This window comes from Scleropages formosus, chromosome 25, assembly GCF_900964775.1.
Source record: "Scleropages formosus chromosome 25, fSclFor1.1, whole genome shotgun sequence".
Lineage (NCBI taxonomy): Eukaryota > Metazoa > Chordata > Actinopteri > Osteoglossiformes > Osteoglossidae > Scleropages > Scleropages formosus.
The window spans coordinates 3,263,416-3,289,281 of record NC_041830.1 but is presented as its reverse complement, the minus strand read 5'-3'; the positions used below and the strand labels follow the sequence as shown (position 1 = coordinate 3,289,281).

General features: G+C 41.7%; 1 protein-coding gene across 1 annotated transcript; it reads left to right on the top strand.

Annotated features, from left to right (window-relative positions):
* Positions 1 to 3,380: 3,380 nt before the first annotated feature.
* ttll10 (tubulin tyrosine ligase-like family, member 10) lies at positions 3,381 to 24,750 on the top strand. The gene is made up of 11 exons (XM_018741896.1): positions 3,381 to 3,534; positions 5,100 to 5,247; positions 8,919 to 9,037; positions 9,173 to 9,293; positions 13,063 to 13,148; positions 13,601 to 13,787; positions 17,611 to 17,782; positions 19,243 to 19,383; positions 20,709 to 20,825; positions 23,067 to 23,160; positions 24,254 to 24,750. The coding sequence occupies exons 1-11, from the start codon at positions 3,381 to 3,383 to the stop codon at positions 24,748 to 24,750; spliced, it is 1,836 nt and encodes a 611-aa protein (XP_018597412.1).
* Positions 24,751 to 25,866: the final 1,116 nt, after the last annotated feature.

The following is a 25,866-nucleotide window of genomic DNA, read 5'->3' as shown; positions in this document are numbered from 1 at the left end:
TTAAATCTTACGTTTTCAATTTAATATACCGTAGCTATATTCAAGAAGGTCTATTTCTATTTAGTGTGTATAAATATATACAGGTATATATATATAATAAAGTAAACTAAAAGTGGCAAAATGCTGACAAAAGTTGCACAAATCGTTAATGGTTAATAAGAGATAAGTTCTGTAATGCACTGGCATCCACAGGGATTGTATTCTTTGCACAATGCCTGAAAATTAGGATAGGTGCTTTGAAAACTGAATAACATGATAATAACTGAGTAAATAAAAAGTCTTATGGCAAATGTATTCCATTTGTAGCTTTATATGAGGTTTTGTACGGAAAGTGGCTCATGAATAAATCAAGAGATTTAATTGATTAAACTTTTATTCATCACGATGTAGTGGTTGGATTCACATGTGAAATTGTGAACAGACTCCTGGTCGAAATTAAAATTGCAGTTACGTTTGTAAGTGCCACATCAGAACATTTACTCATTTAGCTGACGCTTTTCTCTAAAGCAACTTACAGCGTTAATGTTACAATTACTTACCTATTTATACAGCTGGGTAATTTTAATGGAGCAATTTAGGGTAAGTAACTTGCTCAAGGGGACTACAGCCAGAGTTAGAGGTGGGGATCAAACCTGCAACCTTTGGATCCAAAGAGAGCAGCTCTGACCACTACACAACCAGCTGTCAGAGAACAGTTTTGTGGCTTCCAGTGAGGATTATGATTGCACTGTAAAATCCTGGAAGGTTCACTAAAATAAATGGTGGGAAACAGAACAAAGTGCTGAGAAAGGTAGAAAGAAGTTGCAATGTAAGGTTTGTCCAAATAATTTGTGTGTGACCATTCACTGACCATTCACTCACTTTTTATATAAGATCTGTAAAATGGGAGGCAGGATAAACGAGTGAAACAATCCATGAATACATTATGGGAATATTTATAACTCCAAAACTGGAATGAATGGATGTTGGAAAAGCAAATCTTTATTAATGTCAGAGGGAAATTATACTCAGCTGCAGAAGCATACAGTATGCAACATTGACAGTTAGTGTTTATTTCTTTCATTAATATTTACTCAGTATTATTTATTTTTAATTACCTCCTCTTTACACACACACACACACACACACACACACACACACACACACACACACACACACACACACACACACTGGCTGAAACTGCTTTTCCCTCCACTTTATTTCATATATTTTATTTTTACTCTATTAAAGCTCACTGGGTGGCTTCCTTATCCTTTGCCTGCTGGGGAAATTACTATAAATATCAATTTCAACAACACATTTAACAAATGTACATGCATATGGTGGCACAGCAAGTAGTGCTGCTGTTTCACAGCACCTGAATGGTGCGAGAGGCTGTGGGTTCAATTCCTGCTCATTCTGTGTGCTGTTTGCATATTCTCCCTGTGTCTGTGTGGGTTTCCTCCCACAGTCCAAAGACATTCTGTTCAGGTTCACCCATAGTGTGTAAGTGACAGAGAGGGTGTGTTCCACTGATGTATGGATGAGTGACCCATTGTAAGTAGCGTATCTAGCAGTGTAAGTCACCTTGGTGAATAAGGTGTGTAGGCTGATAACACTACATAGAGTTCACTGGAAGGTGCTTTGGAGAAAAGTGTCTGCTAAATAAACAAAATGTAATACATGTATAAATACAACAATGAACCAGAGCCAAATAATTACTTAAAAAAGTAAGTAAGCTAGAAGTTCACAGGGAGAATAGTTGATTATTCAAAAATGTTGGAACTCTGTTCAAGTGTCAGCTCTCACTCATAGCAGATGTTACACTGCCAAGCTTTGGGATGGGTTGTTGAACCTGATAGCACATGCTTAACACCCTCAAACAGCAGAAGAAGAATCTGATATCCTTTACAAAGAATCTGCAATCACATTTAGAAGACTAACGTGGTCTTCTTTGTACCAGAACATTTTTTATTGTACCGTGCCCAATGAAATGAAGCAGCTTTCCTATTTTTTATGTTGTCACACAACTCAAAACAGCAAGCTTCCCTTGAAGGCAATGCAGAGGGATAAACTTCCACAAAAAAGATCTGGGTTACAGTAGTTGCAGCCTGGCAATCAATGCACAATTAGCAACTGTTGCCTAAACAACAGTATCTAAGACAGCCATCAGTTTGTTTACACTCTCCCAGTTAATGTGTCCCAGATTGTTTGGGTTACTTGAGTACCATCAGTCTGTGGCACTACATGTAAGAAATTATAAAATATGCAATGAATTTTTCAAAAACTATTTTGGAAAATATAATCAGAGAAGCTGAAGTTTCTTGAAAAGAAAAGAAAAGAAAAGAAAAGAAAAGAAAAGAAAAGCCAACAAATCTGCTGTAAATTCCAAAGAAAATGAAGTTTCTTTTTAAGAGAAGGTTTTTTAAATCCAAACAATATAACAAATTAATATGGATGGTCTGTGGACTGTAGTGATTCAGGTAAATATAATTTAGTTTACTTTTACTTTGTTCCAGTACACCATTCAGTTATCAGTAGAAAAAACTTTTACATTTTTCAGAATCATATAGTATTTGGTAACCAAAGATTTTTTTTGGTTGCAAGGTCAAATTATAATATATGTAAAATTCAGTTTTTTATAGCTGAAAAATAAGAATTCCAGAATAATTTGAAAATTAAACTTAACCATATTGTAATGAAAACAAATAATTAATTATTAACCCCATTCCAGTGATAACTTAAATGGGGCATTAATTTTTCCTTTAAACTGAGATATTGCATTATAAAGTGCCGGGTTTATCTGTATTGATTTGGTATCGGTCACTTGTATACGTGGCAAAAAATGCTATAATGTGTGAAGTCTCACAAGTGAAATTATCAGTTATACTTTTCTGAAGGCCAAGGAGCTAACCGAGAAAGTTAAAAATGAAGTTTTAACACTTAAAAGCATTCCGTTGTAGCAAAATTGAATATAGCATAACCCAGAAAAATTATCTAAGCTGACACCATGCTTACCATCAGGCTTCATGGCAGCAGCAGCTTTGTTATTGAGTTTGCAGGAGGGTGTGGGAAATAAGCTGCTGTAAAGAGCTAGATGGACAGAGCAAAATACAAGCAATGCTGCAAGAGAATAATTCAGTAAGAGATCTGCAACTGGCTGAAGATTCAAGTTGAAAAAGGACAAGGACTCTAATTTCTAAACATGTCAAAGATGACAAAGTAATGGCATAGTTTCTAGGTCAACATCCTGGAATAACCCAGACATTGAACAGGCAGAGCAAAACTGCATAGAGGAATGGACAAAACTTCCAAATATTAAAGCTGTAATTGCTGCCAAAGTGATATCTTTGGAGAGCTGTGCATGCCATGGTGAGGCAGGGAAGGCCAGATACGGATTGATGGAGGGAGAGGAGAAGGGCCAGAAGGATCTCACTGGGATGGAGGAGAACCCCTCTTGCTACACATATTATCAGCAGGAGGTGGAGATGAGGAACCAAAAGTCCTCTCCAAGGAAGCAGCAGCAGGGGATGCAGCTGATTCAGGTAGGAAGAGGTGAGTGTTCCCTTCATAACAAGGAAGTATACTCAAAGCAGAAATAAAACATTGTAAAATACCTCAGATTAAATTAATTTAAGATGACAGGGCAGCTCATATCATTCTTCGATGTTCAGCACTATTTCAGGAAACTTGAAATATTCCATTCCACAGAAACTCAGTAATCATGGCTGCAGGTCTTCTGTCCCTAAAAATCCATTTAATCAACCATCCAACCAACGTCAACAACTGCTTGTCCCAAGTGGGGTCGGGGCAAGCTGGAGCCTTACCCGGCAACACAGGGCGCAAGGCTGAGGCGGGGGGAACACACCCAGGATGGGACGCCAGTCTGCCGCAAGCAGGACTTGAACCCCAGACCCACCAGAAAGCAGGCACAGGTCAAACTTGCTGCACCACCGCGCCCCCCCCAAAACATAAATAATGATGAGAAATATTCTCCCCAATATAAATCAGCTTTGTAAAGCATAATGTAAAAAAAGTAGCACTAGTTCCTGTAAGAGAGCTATTATTGCCTTCTAATGTGCTTGTATTGGATATTTGACAAAAGCAACACACCAGTCCTTCGCAAGGCACACCAAGCAGGGCTCGCCCCAGACTCACCACATAGCAGGCGCCAGCCAAACCCGCTGCATCACCATGCCCCCCTGAAAATCCATTTAATACCTTCAATAATTTAACTTAATATTGCTACCTTTGCAGGCTCAAAACTGGACCGTATTACATATTAACCATCCAAAAACAAAACGTTCCCATGCCTTTCTTGCTTTCAGTGTCAGTAGATTATAAAAATGGTTGTATAAAAATAAATATTGTGTGGGGAAGCATAATAAAGTTCTGCCCCTCTGGAAGTTCTTGGATGCCAAGACAGTTTTATGGTTTGCAGAACAGCATTCACTGGACGCATCAAAGCCCTAGCGACTAGTCTCTTTCAACTGATTTCTCAGCAGCTTGACTAGAAAAGGAAAATCTTGATTCTGAAATAACAACACTTCTGGATGTGATATAAAATGCAGGCACGGAGCCAGGTATCATCCTTCCCTAAATGACACAAGGTGTATTAATTTTTTAACTTATTTATACATTTGAAATGAAACTGAATTGAAACATAAACACACACACACACACCCCAAGCAGGGTCATGGCAAGCCAGAGCCCAACCCAGCAACACAGGGCATGGGGCTGGAGGGGACACACCCAGGACAGGACACCAGTCTACCACAAGAAGGACTTGAACCCCAGACCCACCAGAGAGCAGGCACAGGCCAAACCCGCCGCACCACTGCACCACCGCACTGCACCCCCCAAAATATAATGCTGAGAAATATCTTCCCCAATATAAATCAGCTTTGTAAAGCATAATGTAGAAAAAGTAGCACAAGTTCCTGTAGAAGAGCTATTATTGCCTTCTAATGTGCTTGTATCGGATATTTGACAAAAGCAAGGGGAGTATGTGGTTCAAAAGAAACAAACATCCAACATGACAGAATAACAAAGAATTGGACTCCATCGTCTTGGGTGTGTCTCTATGACACATTTTTGTGTTTGTGTGTATCTGAGTTCAGGTTCTGATGAGAGAAACAGGAGGGTAAGCTTCTTGGGCCCTCTGCAAGTGGGGGTTCAGACACTCCAGAACCAGCAGAACAGAAAGTGGGAGAATCCCAGAGGACCTGGGCCTTTCTTCTTTGTGGGAGGAAAGAATGGTGAAAAGATGTGAGTGCTTCAAACCACCATGAGATCCTCCCTAATTGACTAGTACAGTACATTTACTATACTGTATATCAGAAGTGGGTAGTAATGGATTACATTTACTCCATTACCTGTACCGATAGTGAATTCAGAAAGTATTCACACCCCTTAATTCACATTTTTTTTTATGTTGCAGCCTTGTGTTAAAATTGGTTTTTCCCCCGTATCAATCGACACTCTATGCCATAATGACAAAGCAAAACAGGATTTTAACAAAATTTGCAAATTTATTAAAAAGAATTTTAAGAAATATATAGATATGAGTATTCAGACCCTTTACTTAGTACTTAGTTGAAGCTTCTTTGGCACCGAGTACAGCCTTGGGTCTTCTTGGGTATTATACGACAACCTTTGCTTACCTCATTTTGGAGATTTTCTGCTGTTATTCTCTGCAGATCCTCTTCGGCTATGTCAGGTTGGATTGGGAATGTCCGTGTACAGCTGTTTTCAGGTCTTTCCAGAGATATTCGATTGGTTTCAAGTCCATGGACGGGCCACTCAAGGGCATTCACAGAGTAGTCCCTAAGCCACTCCTGTGTTGTCTTTGCTTTGTCCTTAAGGTCATTATCCTTTTGGAAGGTGAACCTTCAGCTCAGTCTGAGGTCCAGAATGCTCTGGAACAGGTTTTTGTTAAGAATATACTTTGCTCCATTTAGCTTTCCCTTGACCCTGACTAACCAACCCTGCAGCATAATGCAGCCACCACCATGCTTCACCAATGGGATGGTATTATGCAGGAGATGAGTGGTCCCTAGTTTCCTTCAGACATAACACTTAGAACTGGTTTCATCAGACCAGAGAATCTTCCCCACAGTCTGAGTTCAAGCAGCTTTTCATGTGTCTTACTTAAGAGAGACTTTCATCTCACCACTCTGTTGTAAAGCCCAGATAGGTAATCGAGTATTGCAGTGATGATTGTTCTTCTGTAAGTTTCTCCCATATACTCAAAAGACCTCTGGAGCTCAGTTAGAGTGATCATCTGGTTCTTGGTCACCTGTAAAACTTATTTTTGATTATCTACAAACTACATAAAAATGAACATAATCTTAAAACTAATGAAAGATGTTTTCTCTACAACATTCTATTCACACACACACACACACACACACTTTCAGAACCGCTTGTCCCATATAGGGTCACGGGGAACCGGAGCCAACCCGGTAACACAGGGCCCAAGGCTGGAGGGGACACACCCAGGATGGGACGGGACGCCAGTCTGTCGCAAGGTACCCCAAGCGGGACTCGAACCCCAGACCCACCAGAGAGCAGGACTGTAGTCTAACCCACTGTGCCACTGCACCCCCACATTCTATCCAATCCGGATAATTGAATTCATCCTATAAGCATATCCAGTAGTTGCCAGCTTCTGGCCACTTTCAGCTGTATTATTTACATAAAGGGGGTGTGGTGGCACAGTGGGTTGGACCACAGTCCTGCTCTCCAGTGAGTCTGGGGTTCGAGTCCTGCTTGGGGTGCCTTGCGACGGACTGGCGTCCCGTCCTGGGTGTGTCCCCTCCCCCTCCTGTGTTGCCGGGTAGGCTCCGTGACCCCGTATGGGACAAGCGGTTCTGGAAGAGTGTGTGTGTATATATTTACATAAGCAAAAAAAAAGGATATCTCATTTTATTTATGGTCTGAGTTTAGAAAAAGGCTTGGATGAAGCTATAATGAATAATGTTCATTCATTCTTCATTTTAATTCTGAGCCACGTTAAAATCATAACATTGTCTCTCCATACACTCCAATTCGTTGACCAATCAATCCTATAAATATGTACACCATTTGTCATCTTTTTTTTGCTCACCAGCACTTGAACCAGGGCAAAGACCAGACACAGTCTGTACAGTTGTGCTTTCAAGTTTGTGAAATGTTTAGAATTTTCTTCATTTCTGTATAAACATGATCAGATTTTCATGCAAGTCCTAAAACTAGACAGAACCAAATTAAACAAAACGACTTGTGCGTTTAGAGTTGTTGTCTTGTTGCGTGACACACTTTCTCTTGAGTTTTAGTTCATGGACGGATACCCTGACGTTTTTTTCTGTATAATTTGTTGGTACAATTTAGAATTCATAGTTTCACCAATGATGAAAATCCATCATGGTCCAGAAGCAGCAAAGCAGGCACAAAACATGATACTGCCGCCACCATGTTTCATAGATGGGAAAAGGTTCTTATGTTGGAATGCAGTGTTTGCATTTCACTGAACATAACGTTTCTCATTCATGCCAAAAAGTTTTATTTTGGTCTCATCCACCCACATAACATTCTCCAATAGCCTTCTGGCTTATCCATGTAGTCTTTAGTAAACTGTAGACGAGCAGCAATGTTCTTTTTGGAGAATAGTGGCTTTCTTCTTGCAACTCTGCCATGCACACCGTTGTTGTTCAGTGTTCCTCTGAGGGTGGACTCATGAACACTGACATTAGCCAATGCAAGAGAGGCCTTTACTTCCTTAGATGTTACCCTGGGTTTCTTTGACCTTCCAGACTCTTATATGCCTTGCTTTTGGTGTGATCTTTGTTGGTTGACCATTCCTGGAGAGGATAACAATGGTATTGAATTTCCTCCATTTGTACACGATCTGCCTGACAGTGGACTGGTGGAGCCCAGATTCTTTTAAAATGGTTCTGTAGCCTTTTCCAGCCTGTTGAGCAAAGGGTTCACAAACTTTCAAGCACCATTGTAAAAACTGGAAGCAAGTTGCATCAGGTCAGTTCTTCACTGCTTTTCTGTTTGGATGTGTTTTACTGCCAAATAACAGGTTAGTTTTGTAAATGGAGGTTTTTGCCTCAACACATTTTGGAAAACAGAATGGGGAAGAAAATGCAAGTAAAAATAAACTACCAATTTTTTGTCCTCAAATATTTGTAGCTTGAACATTTATAACATAAGCCAGTGTGTATTCAGCATCAAAACTAGTACACTGATTTACCTGAATAGCAATAATCAAAGGTTTGTTAATACTTTCAAATAACTTTTACTATTAATGTCAAAACAAGCCTGGGACTAAGGGAGCCTGCAACCCATATTATCATTTGCTCATCATTATTCTAGTCCTGTCAACTGTCATGAACGGAGTGAGACTATTTCAATTAAAACTGTGATTGTTTGCGATCTCTGAATAAGGTAATTTAGCTTTCCCCAAAAGGACTGCAGAGAATGGCTACAGCTTCACATTGGATATCTACATACAGCTTTTATTCTCCAATATGGCATGCTCCAGATCAGCACACCTGCATCTGATTTACATAAATAGGAAGTTTCCTATACAGAATTTATTGTTTCTGGAGACAATGCTGTAGCATATTTTTCTCCATCAACATAAAAACCATATTAATTAGTAACTGTATGACAAAGAGGTACAGACACACTTGAATTTTTAATCTCTTTCACTGAAATTGCCCTGCATTAAAATACTTTAGGTTGTGTCAGTGCATGTTGGTCTCTTGATGAGAGCAATAGCTATAGCCTGTATACCCTGTAGATCACATGAACAAAAGTTGTCCTGTTCATGTTCAGAATGTACAGGTTCCTACATTTCCAGTAAACAGTCTTCCTGTCGATGCAACTGAAAGTTTTCAAGTTAGCAAGAGTGTGTAAAATTCTCTTTTGTTTTTTCTGTTTTAATTCAGAGTGACCGCGTACTGTGAAAGCAAAGGATGGCATCGTATTTACGACAAGACAAGAGAGGACTACACACTCAAGTGGTGTGAGACCAAATCGGTTCTCACCTATTACAATTTCAGAGAAGGTGCCTAAAATGAAAGTGTGTTTAGCTTATGTGAGACTTTTAGCCAGTCAAAACAATATCAACAAAATTAGACGCTGGGAGAATAGTTTAGACTCTGGTGCCACTGCTTTGATTCTTGCATTTGTCTGCTTTCAGGAGAGCAGCTGCTCTACCAAATCCCTAACAACAAAGTGCTAACCACCAAGATTGGGCTCCTGAACAGTCTGCGAGACTATGAAAAGGCCTCCAGAACAGCACATCCAGGTCACAGGTGCAGGTGGGAAATCCATGCTGTTCTTTTGATCAAGTTACACTTATACTAACAGAAAAGTAGTGGTCTGGTGAAGTGAGGCTGAAATGCTGGAGAATGCATTGTTTGAAAGTACATTTATTTTAATCCCTGGTACTAGTATTAACTGTGGTACAGTTGCACAAGTTAGTATTCAAGAGTTAGACATATTCGACTGGTTGTGCATTTCATCAGATGCTAGGTGTACTTCCCATTGGAGTTTAGAGTCCAGTGGAGGTCTCACACATGTCACTGAGCAAGATTGTTGAGCTCCCCATTTGGGATCCATTGTACAAAAACAGATGTGGTGGATTTGAGGAAGACCCCACACATAGGGTGTGGAGGTTAGTGGGCATGTACGTATATGCATTGTGCGTAAATTAACATTTGGGTATGGAAAGGGTTTGGTCTAATTCTTTTCTCCCAAAATTTAGTTTTAACAAACTCCAAATTTACAAATATCACCATGAAAAACTGAAATAATGAAACAGAGAAACAACTTACAATGGTCCGTGTAGCGTCCAGACAGGAGCTCGACATGGATGTACGTTGCTGTTACGTCCAAACACAGACAAAAAGTAAAATGACATCACATGCAGAGTGATATTAGAAGTGCACTGTGCAAACTGTAAAGCACTCGGTGGAGGTGAAACAAGAAACGTGGGACAAAGAAACACACAGTGTTCACACAAAGGTGAACAGTGAAACGCGAATCTTTGAATACGACTTGAACCCAGAGGCGTGACGAAATACCAGACTGGAACACTGGACCAGGACTGGAGAACAAGAGGCAGGAGTTGACAGGACAGGCACTCCAGACTGGAACATAAACACCTATGGAACAAACTGAGGAAATAGGAGACTACTAATCGCAAGGAGAGCACAAAGAAAACACTGATCAAGAATCCACAATCTGTCCTCCACCACTTGCTCCTTTTATACCTCAGCAACTACAAGATTGTGAACAGGTGCTCAATTCTGGGTCAGAGGCAGGGAGTGGCACCTCCTCTGGCCTGTAGGGGTATTACCCCTGGGGGTCGTGACAGTACCCCCCCACAAGCAGTGGTTCCAGCTGCTTGAGGTCGATGGGCAGGAGGCTGCCCCCCTCCATCGCGCAGCAGGCTGGTCCGGATGGCACCTATGGAAGTCCGCAATGAGCATTGGGTCCAGTATGTCATGTGCTAGAAACCCAAGATTGCTCCTCTGGACCATACCCCTCCCAGTCAACTAGGTAGCACAATGTGCCCCTATGGGCCCTAACAGGGTAGGCAGGAGAACCGTCAATTTATTATGTCTCTGAGTGCCTCATTCAGAAGTGCCTGGAATACTGATAGCGCATTGGCCAGGCCGAAAGGCATGACCAGATATTCATAATTTCCTAGGGTGGTACTAAAGGCAGTCTTCAACTCGTCTCCCTCCTGGAAATGAATTGGGTTGTATGCACTCCTAAGGTCCAGTTTTGTAAAGATCTTGGCTCCTGAGACCTGTTCCATGGCTGAGGTGATAAGAGGTAAGGGATGAGGATACTTCACAGTAATAGCATTTAGCCCCCGATAATCAATACAAGGACTAAGCCTCCATAGCCTTATGTTCTGGTTGGGAAAGGGAATAAACCCGTCCTCTAGGGGACATCATGCCAGGCAGGAGGTGTACGGCACAATCCCAAGGCCTATGAGGGGTTAGTGCAGCAGCTTTGTATTTGCTAAGCACCTCTGCTAGGTCTGAATATTCCCCAGGGACCTGCAGGGGCATGTCTGCGTTAGGGCTCTCTATGGATGTGGCACAACAAGGCATATCCTGGAGGTGTTCTGCGCACTGCTTTCTCCAAGACAGCAGCTCACTGGTACTCCAAGAGAACATTGGGTCATGGGAGGTCAACCAGGGATATCCTAGTATAATGGGGTTAAAGGGGGACTTGACCAAATAAAGCCATATCTGTTCCCTATGGAGTGGCCCCACCTGCAGAGGTTCTGTATGCTGTTCCACCCACCCAGACCCAATTGGTCCTCCATCAATGGTGCTAATAGCCAGCGGTTTTGAGCATGGGTTACAGGGGACCCCCCAGGACGCAGCAATGGCACAATTTATAAAGTTCTCTGCAACATCACTGTCCACCAGAGCTTTCACTTCATGCATCTGCAAACCCCAGGATAACATAACCGGCAATAACAACTGGGAGGCACTGTGAGAGACACCACTCACCAGGAGACTGGGTCATCGGGGTCCACCGGATAGCCACAACGGACAAAAGACCTGAAGGTGGTCTGCAGCTCCACAGTAAAAACACAGATGCTGCAAGAAACAGTGCCTCCTCTCCTCTGTCAGACATCCTTTTCACAGCCGAACTGCTCCCTGTTTCACGCATGGTTCGTCTAACATCACGCAGTTCAGATTGCTGCGTGCTTCTGCCGGCTCTCTGTCATACGGGGCAGCCCCATGCTCAGCACTGAAACGCCTCGTGTTTCAGAGGTGTCTGCCTGAACGATTGTGAATGGACCAGACTAACGTAGAAAACACGGAGTCTGGTGCGTTTTTTCAATACCTCCAGGCACTCCTTAATGTAGAGAAGGGCGTTTTGACGAACCACGAGCCATTCTAGGTTCGCCTTTATCTGCTCCGCAAGTTCATGCAATACTGCTGAGGTCATGTTGGCAGGCGGATTCTACTATAGCATCCGGACAGGAGTTTGACACAGACTCGCATTACTGTTATGTCTGAATACGGATGAAAAGTAAAATGACCCCACATGCAAAGTGATATTAGAAGTGCACTGTGCAAACTGCAAAGTACTCAGTGGAGGTGAAACAAGAAACGTGGGACAAAGAAACAAGTGAACAGTGAAACGCAAATCTGTGAGTATGACTTGAACCCAGAGACGTGACAAAATACCGGACTGGAACACTGGACCAGGACTGGAGAACAAGAGGCAGGAGTTAACAGGAACATAAACACCTATGGAACAAACTGAGGAAACAGAAGACTACCAATCGCAAGGAGAGCACAACGAAAATGTTGATCAAGAAGCCGCAATCTGTCCTCCGCTGCTTGCTCCGTTTATATCTCAGCAATTACCAGATTGTGAACAGGTGCTTGGTTCTGGGTCAGCAACACGGAGTGGCGCCTCCTCAGGCCTGCAGAAGTATTACCCCTGGGGGTCGTGACAGTTCAACTTGCGATTTTTTTACTTTACAATGATGAGCTGGCGATGGACATTCTGTAGAAACCGTACTTCAGATTCTGAATTGTGATTTTTTTTCCCGGGCATAGGATATGTGGTGCGATACTCTCTTGGGATGCTTGGCAGCGGCGGCGATGGGCATCTGCCAGTCTGTCACAAAGAAGTGTGTATTAGGTGTATGAAGTGCATTTTGGATTTATGATTGGTTTCACGGAACAGACCACCTGTACTTGAAATGCTACTACTCTTCTGTGGCTTTTTTCAAGGATTTAAATTTCATGTTTTTGGTGTGATCCAGATAGTTTCATTGTAGTTTATATCATTATACGTATACATCAATCAAAACATTCCAAAGCGTAACAGTACAATAGCTTACTAGTAACAACGTGGCTGTTGCTGTGTGCTGGAGCAGTTGATTTTGCAGTTAATCGCAACACAAAAACAAAAAACAAATGCCAAGCCTTATGATGGTCTGCATTAAAAAATACATTTGAAGTGCATGGAAGAGCTAATTAATTGTATAGAGACTGAGTCTAACATATGTAATGACTGCTGGCTGTGTCCCCTCAAACACTGCAGGAGGTTGAAAATGGAAGACTTCTTCCCCACAACCTTCCGCATGGACATCAAAGATGAGCGGGATGCCTTCTTTTCCTATGTGGAAGGTGAAAATGACTGGAATTCAGCTGCAAAACTCATAGCACAGCCGCATTTAAATGAACACTCAAATGTTTCTCAGTTGAATGCTAAAATACTTTGCCATCACTTGCACATGTCATATATAGTGTATAAATTTAAATTTGGAAATTAATGAAATCCTAATTGTCTTTTAGACATAGCCCATGAAAAATTCCATGTGTTTTCAGGATGGTATTTTCAACGTAACTCATTTAATTACAGTAATATATTTGAAAAGGCACCATATTGTTGTCCCATGAAGTGTACAGTGTCTTGCTTTGGTACCATGCCCGTGTTGTTTCCATTCCTTTTAGGGTTATCTTGTAGACCCTTTATGGATTCCTTCTTTTTTTGCCCTCTTCAAGCCATCCTTGTGTTACTATCAAGTCCCTGTCATGACATCTTGGCACTGTCCCTTCTGCTCCACCCTCTCTGACAGGACTAGGTAGTGCTGAACCAAGCCCATGGATCTGCAAGCCCACAGGCCTCAATCAGGGCCGGGGAATCTTTCTCCTGCGGACTAAAGAGGACATAAAAGTCTTTCAGGCACGGCTGGAGAGCACCAATGACAACCAGGGTCCAAGGAAGCTGCTCACCCGTCAGCCGCAGGCACGCATTGTACAGAGGTCAGAGGTCTCCAGAGAAAAACTCTACCATGAGGGTTAGAGTTCAGCACAGTTAGTAAACACTCACATTGTGCAGAAGTGAAGGTCCATGACAGTCTACAAATACTAGCACTGCAGCAGAGTTCAGAGTTGAACAATCGGTAAACAGAGGCATCCTATAAAGGTCACAGGTCAGCGAAGTTTGGTCAGATAAATAGAAATTATGCTTTTTCTTTATAATTTGTGTACATGTCTTACATTTTCTGGCCAAGAAAAATAAATTTTATGCCCGCACAGAAAAGCACAATAGAACCTTTTGAGTGACTTATTTCCAAAGTTCTGTACTGCATGCTCGGTCAAGCATGACATCATGCTTACAGTCTCCCCATGTAAGTCACCACAGTCCACAGCGCTGAAAGAAAATGGCATACATCTCTAAAAGCATTAGGAATTCAATGGGCTATGTTACATAGGTATTTTTTGTGCAAAAGTTCGCTTCTGGTTGGCCTGGCACTTGAGTGTTGCTCCATTGTTTGTATGGGTGACATTGTTCTCCTATAGGCATCGTTTGGCTGTGTGACATAGTTGTGACATGATAAAAAATTTTTAGAGAATTTTTTTCAATTTTTAGTTTGTATTTGTATTGAAATTTATAATTTGTATTAATATATAATTTTCTGAGTAATGTTCAAGTTCAAGTTTCAAGTTTATTGTCACAGGAACAAGTACCATGTACAAGTATCAATTCTTCTTGAATGCTTCTCAGACTATGGACAAGACAGAGACAATAAAATACTGCACAAAACAAAACAATGACAATGACAGTGAGTAATGCAATAGCAATAGCAATAACGATAAATAACGGTAACAGTAATAACAATAATGCCAATAGACAGCCAGAGAACTCAGAACGTGAGAATGAGAATGTGAATGCTTAAAGTGACAGTGTAAATTACCAATGTGCTTGGAAGGAACAGTCCAACTCTATTTACTAAAGGTGGCACATTGGTGAGTGTTGTATACTCTTACAGCACTGGGGTAAAAGCTGTTCCTGTACCAAGCAGGAAGCAATCAACACGTCACCTCGTACTGGCACCATGTTAACATGTGATTTGTATTGGAATAAACTGACCTAAAATTTCCAGATATTTTTAAAAAAAAAAAAAAAAAACATCAGAAATTTTTGTTATCTCAGTACTTATGGCACTTAGGTTTAGAAAAGTTACATTCATACTCATTTCATCTTGATAAGATTACAGCTGCATTTACTCTTCAAATTATACAATAATTTTACACTACTTCAACTGCAAGAATTCATTACATCCGCAGTTTACGAACACAACTGGGACCACAAGTACATTTACATTGAGATTTATTCATTTAGCAGACGCTTTTCTTCAAAGTGGCATACATCTCATAGAAAATACAATTTGTGCATTACATTAGGAGAAAGAGACATCACTGCAAATGTGTGATTCTTTTTGAGATACATATAAACATTTATGTTACATTGCAGGACTGGCTCTCTAAAGGATTGATCCGAGCAAGATCATGAACATGTATACCAAGTCTGTTCTTAATTCTGTTTGTCCATAACTCAACTTGCTTTTATCACTAAAAGCTGAATGAAAATACATCTGCCCACTTTCTAGGTTAGGTTCTAAAAAAGATGAAGCTATAATAAATTGAAAAGTACACTTCCATCCATCCATTATTAATACTTGTCCAGTGCAGGATTTCTGTGGACAGCTGTATTAAATGTGTGACACTACTGCATTCCGGTGCCACACTTTTTAACTTTTTGTTAACTTTAAACATCATGAAAAGCAAAAACTATTAAAATTGATGAGAATAAAAATACAATTTTCACAGCCTCCCATTCAAACTTCGTGCTGACTAATTCAACCCATAAGCATGTCCAGTGAATGAAAATAAACAATGAACTGCTTAAAAATTCCAAGTGAATATTGAATGCTGACTTGTTAATTCCGTAAACATGAGTGAGCTTTCATACTTAGCTCTGAACACTAAGGAACACCAGACTTGAGCTGTAAACACCGAAATGGCACTTGCTGTGCTTCTTTTCTAAGGGCCGATTGCAGCCAGCAAACATCTGCTTTCAAACATACAGCTGATCATTGTGGCAACAGTCACCAATTTTTTGAAAAGACATTAAATACAATTTAAAATAAAAAAACATCCTGAAAAACCCTTATTTCGTGGGTGGCATGGTGGCACAGCAAGTAGCGGTGCTGCCTCATAGTGCCTCGGTTGTGTGAGAGTACATGGGCTTGATCCTCACTCACAGTATAGAGTCTGTGTGGGTTTCCTCTGGGTGCTCAAGTTTTCTCCCATAGTCCAAAGACATGCAGATGAATTGAAGAACTGCCATTAGCGTGTAAATGGGTGAACAACTGTGTGTGGCTACCCTGCAATGGACTGGCATCCCATCCAGTGTTTCCAGGACAGACTCTATGTCACTGCAACCCTGCTCAGGACAATCGGTTATTGAAAATGAGTGAATGTTTGTGCCTTAAAATATGTTTGCAACATGACGAACCATTACATTGTGATCGATTCACAAAGAGAAACTCCAGCTCCTTTATTCTGAGTCATGGCAGTGAAATAAGACTTGACATTCTGTCATTTCGAAACTGTTTGTTTTCAGCAATGTCCAGATAGTTATCATTGTCCCAGGAGATTTGGATGCAAAGCGAGTCTGTCACTGTCATGTCCCTAATGTATGGTGTAGTGCAGACATGTATTCAGGTTCTTGCTGCCAAATTGCTATGAACATGCCACTAAATCATAGCATTCGCCAACCAAATTTGTGCACAGTTTCTTTGAACAATCAAATATAGATTTAGAAACAACAGGCCTGAAAAATGTGGAAAATACACACACACACACACACACACACTTTCAGAACCGCTTGTCCCATACGGGGTCACGGGGAACCGGAGCCTACCCGGCAACACAGAGCGTAAGGCCGGAGGGGGAGGGAACACACCCAGGACAGGACGCCAGTCCGTCGCAAGGTACCCCAAGCGGGACTCGAACCCCAGACCCACCGGACAGCAGGACTGCGGCCCAACCCACTGCGCCACCGCACCCCCTTCATGTGGAAAATATTCATAAATAAATTGTTGATTTAAGGAAGAGAAATTAAAAGGAATAGATTCTGCTGCTTTTCTTTGTCTGGTAATGCTCCAGTGTGGTTGTCTGATATTTATATTTCTTGGTTAAGTCATCATCAGTTATTTGTGCTTGCAAATTCTTCATTAATTCCAGATGCTGTTAATATTCTCTGTGCCTCTGTGGTGGCACAGTGGGTTGGACCAGGTCCTACTCTCTAGTGGTCTGGGGTTTGAGTCCCGCTTGGGGTGCCTTGCGGCGGACTGGCGTCCCATACTGAGTGTGTCCCCTCCCCTTCCAGCCTTACGCCCTGAGTTGCCGGGTTAGGCTCTGGTTCCCTGCGACCCCGTACGGGACAAGCGGTTCAGAAAGCGTGTGTGTGGTTCTCTGCCTGACTTGTGTAGATCACAGTTAAAGACTGGTCATTTGTGACAGGCTCTTCTGTCTTGTAGTGGGACACCACAACCCAACCAAAGGTATTTTTTCTTCACATGGTTTAAAGTCTTGTTGGATTTTTTTTTTTTTAATGTGTTGATTCAAAGGGCAGATGTTTGCACATAATATAAAGTTTCCTAAATCATGTTATTCAATACTCAAAATTAGTTATGGGATGTACTTGCTGGTTAACAACACAATCTAATACTAATGTTTCTGGTCAGGTTTGACTAATTTGATCCTGATTCTTCTCATTTTTCCTGTTTTTCACCAGGTACATCCAGAACCCCTTGCTCCTGAAAGGCAGAAAATTTGATGTGCGATCATTTTTTCTTATTGCCTGCACAACACCCTACATGGTATTCTTTCGCCATGGCTATGTTAGATTGACCTGTGACCTCTACGACCCCAAGTCCAACAACCTTGCAGCTCATCTAACCAATCAGGTACTTCATTCAAGGAAACAGAACTTTAATCAACTGAGCTGTTGCTGTTGTCTGAGCTTGTCACGCACTGAGCTTTGTCAGACATCGTCTTTAGGGAGTGAGGGAGGCAGACCATGACAAGCAGATGCTCATTAGCATAGTACAATTTACCCACAGTTCCTTTGGGTACACATACATGCCCAGAGGCCACCTGCTGCTGGGATTATACATGAACTCTCAAGCTGTGCATGCAATGTCCTGCAATATAATCTCTCTCTCACACACACACACACACACACACACACACACACACACACACACACACACACACACAACACACAACACACAACACACAACACACACACCTCTTGTCCCAAGTGGGGTCGCAGCAAGCCGGAACCTAACCCCGCAACACAGGGCACAAGGCCAAGGGGGGAGGGGACACACCCAGAATGGGATGCCAGTTCATCGCAAGGCACCCCAAGCAGGACTCAAACCCCAGACCCACCAGAGATCAGGCACAGGTCAAACTCGCTGCACCACCACACCTCCCCCGCAATATAATCATGAGTTGATATATTTTGATTAGTTTACTAATGTGATGTGGTGGTGCAGTGGGTTGGACCACAGTCCTGCTTTCCGGTGGGTCTGGGGTTCGAGTCCTGGTTGGGGTGCCTTGTGACAGACTGGCGTCCTGTCCTGGGTGTGTCCCCTCCCCCTCCGGCCTTATGCCCTGTGTTACCGGGTAGGCTCTGGTTCCCTGCAACCCCGTATGGGATAAGTGGTTCTGAAAGTGTGTGTGTGTACTAATGTGATCAGTGGACTTTCCAGTTAAAGGGCAGCTATTAGTGTAAGGTTAGAGCTGCTGCCTTTAGATGCTGGTCACAGGTTTGTGTCCCACCTCTAGTGGTAGTATCCTTGAGCAAGCCTAAACTGCTCCAGTAAAAATCATAGCTGTATAAATGTAGATTACTGTAGGCAGCTTAACACTGTAAGTCACTTTTAAGAAAAGCGCCAGCTAAACAAATGATTATTTGGAAGGCTCCTGTTGTGAGTCCTATAAGCTTTTTCATTTGCAGTTCAGTGTCTCTTTCTTTCAGTGGCATGTTTTTGACAAAAATGGGCCACATTGTTCAGAAAGGACCCTAATAAGTAGGAATACACAGGCTCAGTGCTGCAGTAGACCCTTTACAGCACCCTAAAATTTCTGTGTTCATGGTCAAAAGCCACATCACCATTTTCTGTTATTGGGAAAAGCCTGGCCTAAAACATTTGTGCAGTTTAAGTCATGTGAGGTCATGGCATTTTGAAAAATAATACAGAAAATCTGCAGTGTGTGGCTGTGTTTATTTCATTTTAAAAGTTTGCTTTCCTCCTCACTCTCTCATGTATCATCTTCCTCACTGGTTCAATCCATTGCTTTCTCATCCTCATGGCCTCATCTTCCCTCTTTGTCAACTCATTCTACATTCCCTGAGTAGTACATGCAGAAGAAGAACCCACTGTACAGTGTGGTGAAGGAGGACACTGTCTGGTCCATGGAGAGGCTTAACACCCACCTCAACCAGGAGCTCAGCAGGGCTAAAGGCCTCCCACTGGACTGGGTCTTTGGGCCATTTACGGTTAGTACTACACCAGGTAGGGACTACTGTGGTGGAGGGCTAAGATTAGGATTAGGGTTAGGGTTAAGGTTAGGTTTACAAATTATATTATGGATAATTAGAGAGGCTGAAATATGTGAAGGACAAAAAGAAATTAATATGCAGAGAAACATGAGTGTTGCAGCTTTTTGGCGATCACAAGGAATGTCACTGTAGAAAATTCAATTCAGTTCAATTTAGTATTATACAGTGCTCTTTTATCCGGCTAACAGAACAATGAGCAAAATTAAGGTAAGGATCCAGGCCCCTGGCTGCTGATATCATAGGTAAGGCAATGTCATTAGGAGAACTAGTTAGGGACACTATAAGAGAAGTAGACAGGATGACACCAGATCAACCAAAAGTGACGTGACTGTGGTACAGCAGTAGGACCACCAGGTAATACAGGAATTTAAACAACAACATAACATCAGTACAACATCTTAAGAGTGCAGTCTTGTCAGGCCCTCCTGGATTAACTTCTTATAGCATTGTGTGATGTTGGTGCACACACAGTGAGAAACTGACAGAAATAACCATTCACTCCAGAACACTAGTGCAAATTCTTGCAACTGAAAGGAACATACGCTGCCACATAAGTGAGCTTAAACAGTTCATACCCAGTAGTGGAAAAGTAGCCAGTAGTAAACCATTTTGAGAAAAAAGCTTTTGAACTCGTTGGAATAACCTGGATTTCTGCATGAGTGGCTCCTAAAATGTGATCTGATATTCTAACTCAGAGGGGGGTGCGGTGGCGCAGTGGGTTGGACCACAGTCCTGCTCTCCAGTGGGTCTGGGGTTCGAGTCCCGCTTGGGGTGCCTTGTGGCGGACTGGCGTCCCGTCCTGGGTGTGTCCCCTCCCCCTCCGGCCTTACGCCCTGTGTTGCCGGGTTGGCTCCGGTTCCCCGTGACCCCGTATGGGACAAGCGGTTCTGAAAATGTGTGTGTGTATTCTAACTCATAGTAATAAATACAAAAACACTTTACATTCCCATATCTATATTGAAGAAATAGTTGAAGGAATCAAGGTCATTAATGGAAGAAATATTTGAATATTTAATTGAGTCATGTATTCTAGTCAATGAGTTGGATAATCCACTATTTTGGTAGCCTGCTTTGCCCAGCAGAAGTGTTTTTTTTTTTATACACAACTGGAAGCAAAGGTGTGGATGGTAACTGAAACCCATGTCACAGACATTTGATTCAAAATACACAACACCAACCATGCTATATGACAGCCTTGATGCAAAATGCTATATGTCAGTACCATTGAGACTAAAACATGTTAACTGAACTTTGGCACACAGCGGCGCATGCAGCATGTGGTTCTGCAGTGCTTCCAGGCAGTGAAGTCCAAGCTAGAAAGGAAGCTGGGCTACTTTGACCTCATCGGATGCGATTTCATGATTGACGAGGACTTCAAGGTGATGAATGTGTTTTGTCTTATAAATGGAGTGGAGTCCGAGGAGATTCGGGGGTAAGGGGAGACTGAGGTGGGGAGGTGGGATTTAACTGGGATTTTCTTCTTGCGGCAGGTTATTTGCTAGATGAGGAGATCCATATTTAAAACCTTTAATTATCTAAAAATGTAATCTGCTTAATTTCTGGGTTCTGCCTAAATTGGTCCATTTAATGCTCTTATAGGCTGAGCCAGCAATTTAGCCACCAGATTATTTTAACGCAATCTAGATTTTCAAGACAATGTCCTGTACACAATGTACTTCTTTGTCTGTTTTATACTGCCAAGGATAAATATAGGGAGAGCAGTGGAACATCTTGGGTTGTTTTTTGTTGGTGAAGCCCAGGATACCTCTGGAGAAAAGCTGTTGCTAGGGTATGAGAGACACTTGTAAACAGGGACCATGACAAATTACTTCCCAGGTTACATGATGCGAAACTAAAATTGTCACATGGCTGTGACGGTTCTGAGGCTTAAAACGAAGTACTCTACACTGTTTATCTCAGTGTTCATATGGGCATACAGCTGGTGCTGAGACGTCACCCAAAACAGTAGCAAAAAGCAGAAACAGTTTCTTTAAGATAGGCCTTCAGTGATGAACAACATAACGGCAGTTTTTGTTTGACTCTTAAATCAAGAGAACAGAACAAGAGTCAGAACCACAGGTCCAGCAGAAACCATGAGCACAATGTCAGAGTGCTAATCTACCTCTTTTCTATATAACTGACGTAACAGGGTTATGTGGGCTATAAAGCAATCCTTTAGTATAGCATGTTTTTAATAAGGCTATTGTCACAATTTTGGCAATAGTATGAGTTTTTTTTTTTTACCTAGACTTGAATTTGAGGGATGGAGAAACCAAATTCTTTGCATCAAAAAATGTATCTTGGTTTTGCTGTTTTCAGTGCAATTCAAGGCCTATGTTTGTTTATGTGTGTCACAAAGAAAGTCAAAATACATTTATTGTTAAAAAGGAAGGATTTGTGTAACGAACTGCAGTAATTTAACAGATAATCCATGTTGGAATGCGAACAATCTGCACTGTGTCCTGAAACTGAAGGGTGCCCACCCCCCACACCAGAAAAAAGGGATCATCAGTATGAAGGGGAGGGTGAACACTCTTGGGGGGCAATTTGGTGACAGGTGTCTGCTGAAGGATCCACTAAGAGGAGATGCAGGCACAAAGAGCTCAGAACCTGGTGTTTTGCTTTGGGGGATTTCTTTACTAATAAGAGGTGTCTAGGAATCTCACAAATGAAGACCTATGACCATGTGTCTGTTTTTGCGTCAAGCTGCTTCATGATTTCAAATAAATAAGCTAAATAAGAGTAAAGAATAACAATGAAAACAACAAAATTAATGAGTTAATGGAAATTTATTGTACACTCAGGAATAAGTATATTCATATTTATTTTAATTTGCCCAAGTAACTTATAGCAAGAATAACATACGAATAATATCTATCTGTTTCCAGTCACTGTCCATCTGTTTTTCCTTCCGCTTCTGTGAGGTGAAGGCGTCCTCTAGTGGAGACTGAACAGCATCTATTGAATATATTGCTTTTTTGCTCCCTCTTCACAGTGGACCTTTCGCTTTTGCCACTTTCCGCATGTCATGATAACGAGACAAACGCTTAAAAGCATCTCATGGAACCACCCTCTTCATTTCCACTCAGACAACTGCCAGTAGATATCTGAACGAGTACAATTTTGGGACTTTTGCCATGGAAATTCTATTGCATGTATATTGTGCATGTTTCATTCAGTTCCTGGGAGCACTGTCATTAATGAATTAATTTAGCCTGTTTTATTTTATTTACAGAATAAGTAGAAATAAATACACTTCTGACTGCTGCTGCCCAAAAGCATATTGGTTTTTTAATCATCTGAAGGCATACATTTAATTCCATTTTACATATATTAAACTTATTGAGTTACGAATTTTGAAAACCCTTTATTAGAAATTCAGTTAGAATGCATGCAATACGAATGCATGACATGTTTCTTTTATTAACTAGTAATTAGTGCCGTTTATGTGGTTATGAATTATTATCAAGTCAATTAGTCGAAAAATACTACTCTTCATAATTTTTTCCCAAATTGAACTCATTTATTTGCCTGTCATTAGAATTTTTTTCATGTAGCAGAAACTTTTATTTGACCAGAGAGATATGGCATTGCAGAAAAAATGTGGAATATGTTTCCAGGTGTGGCTGCTGGAGATGAACTGCAACCCTGCGCTTCACGTCAACTGCCAGGTGCTGAAGGACGTAGTCCCTGCAGTGGTTTGCGAGACTCTGGGTGAGTGCTGTCACATAGTGTCAGTCACACAGTGTCAGTCATTGTCGCTGGAGGCCTTTGTGAACAGCAGTATAACAGGTACAGTGCACAGCAAACTAGGTTCTTATGTTTGGTCACCTGTATCTGTGCCTCTGACAGTTGTCAAACACACACATCCTCTCACTGTATGGAGGAATTTATTTAATAGTGTTCAGTGTAAAAGTAAACAAATATGAATGAACTGCTTTATAGTTAATGGAAGAAAAAAATAATGCAGCACATATTATAATTTTAACCATTCACATATCATTTAATATAACTAATCAGGTAGGTCAACTTACATCATATGCAACTCATTACAGCCCAGACTTACTAACACCCATCCCAGAAACCTTATTATATAAATTTTGAGTCCCGACATTTGGTTGTAGCATCTAATGGCGCTGCTACACTGTGCATGCTGCCAAAATTTATTGATTCAGTCAGTAATTGTGTTTTATTTATAAAAATGTTTTATTTACAGAATGATTATTTTGTGATTCCATTAAAGTTATTTTCTGGTGTTGCAAAAAAGCAAAGGAAAACAGATTCAGAAATGATGGTGCAAATAATACTGTAACACGAAAATACAATACTGTACTGTATTTATATTATTCAATCTTAGTATTATTTTGACATGACTAGTGTGTGAAATTCATAAAAAATGTAACAGCCCTATTATACATCACAGAATTCATACATGTTAAGTGTTTATATATCCTTATGGTTCGTGTGTAGTAATACAGCATAAGTTGATTTTCCAGTAACAAAATTGACTTTCAACAAGGTCTCTGGAATAGACCCCTGTCATAGGTTAGGGTTAGGTTAGGTTGAGAACTACCTCTATGCAAACACATTTACATATTTTTGTACCTCTGCTGTCATCGTACATTTTCCAGCAACAGTGAATAGTCTGTTGTTCTAAACTTATGGCTCTTAGGTGAACCGCTGTCTTGTATTGTCAACGGTTTCCTGTTTTGATGGTAAGCTGGAAATACCCCGGGTGTGCAGGAAGGTCTAATACTGGTGTTTGGTTTTACAGGGTCTGATAGGTCTGCTTCTTCTCTCCCTTCAGACCTGACCCTGGAGATCTTCAACAAGCGTCGCTGTGGCCTCCCGCTACTTCCCCTGGTTAGCCAGAGAGAATTTGTGCTGCTTTATGCTGAGAACAATGTCCCTGAGTGGAGCAGGGCCAGCAAGGTAGCAAGAAGAAAGATGCCATGCCCTAAGGGGGTGTCTACCCAGAAGGCCTCTCACCAGGCTGTGGACAGTGGCACATTCCTTGATGCCTCCTCTGTCCAGGCTTGCCTCGACCACCCCTCCATAAGAGGGCTGAGTGTGCCTATGAAACATATTGAGCTCATTGCAACTACTCCACCCCCCCATAAGCTCATCCCCCAGCGCATCGATCCCCCTAAGGAGGGTACCTGGCAGCAGAGTTTTCCCGCCCTGGTACAGCGCCAGCCTTCCAGACTGCTGCAAGTAGGGAGCAATGTTGTGTCACTGTCCACCCCAGTACTCTCCAAGGTGCCCTGGATTACTGGCAGTCACCAAAGGACTAAACCCCGCTGAACTGGTAAACATACCCCAAAACTCAAACAGGTCACAACCAACCCCCAGCAATGGGCAACACTGAAGTCCTGCATGAGCGCCACTTGGGAGCCTGAAGTCTAAACTTTGAAAAGGCTACTGACTATAACATTGGCCAAATCTGGGAGCCTAACCTGGACACATAAATCCGAGTCTAACCTCAGCATAGATAAACCCGAGTCTGATGGTGATGCAAATAAACTTACAGATCTAAACCTGATGCAAACAAATTCAAGAGTCCAACGATAACATGCAAACTCAACAGAGTTTAAACTTGTGTTCAACCTTAATGTCTTTTATTGTTTTTAACTAGGAAACCTAAGCAATGGGCTGTCATCATAAATCTTATACTTGAAGATAACATTTATCTTGGGCACTGAGTGGTGGAATTATTATTTTGAAGTAAACAGTATAGAGATTGACTTTTTTTCCTCTTTGGTGCCCTGTGGCGCAGTGGGTTGACTAGGTCCTGCTCTCTAGTGGGTCTGGGGTTCGAGTCCCGCTTGGGGTGCCTTGCAGCGGACTGGCGTCCCATCCTGGGTGTGTCCCCGGCCTTACACCCTGTGTTGCCGGGTAGGCTCCGGTTCCCCACGACCCCGTATGGGACAAGCGGTTCAGAAAATGTGTGTGTGGTGCCCTACAGTAGTTCACCCCAGGTCTGTCTGTAATTGTTTTCTATACTGCAAAATGATTCAGAAGTAGTATTGTTGCATATATTATCAATATATAGCATGTACTATACATAATGTGTATATGAACGAATGATTGAACAATACATTCTGTATGTTAAATAATCTGAATGTGTTTTTAAATGGTATTTTTTTTGCCATTAGGAGCGATTTCTGCAACATTTTCCATGTTGTGCCAGCAGCGTGACTTCATGGCTAAGAACAGTCATTGAAATATTTCACAGATTTCAGAGCTTTGGTTTCAGAGTAGTTCCACCTGGCAGGAAAACAAATGCCAAGCACCATGCAAGTGAGTGTCACATACATGGCGGCAATGACGCATAGTGAATATGAAGCTAGCTCATCATAACTATATGGTCATCAACCTCATCCACTGGTTCCAGAATGGTGACACAGACACCCATACACT

Bases quoted from the DNA above. Each gene is read 5' to 3' on its own strand.
- ttll10 (XM_018741896.1), top strand. From the start codon at position 3,381: ATGGAGGGAGAGGAGAAGGGCCAGAAGGATCTCACTGGGATGGAGGAG. The intron at 9,038-9,172 runs GTGCCTAAAATG...GTCTGCTTTCAG, and splicing joins CTATTACAATTTCAGAGAAG to GAGAGCAGCTGCTCTACCAA. The intron at 9,294-13,062 runs GTGGGAAATCCA...CAAACACTGCAG, and splicing joins CATCCAGGTCACAGGTGCAG to GAGGTTGAAAATGGAAGACT.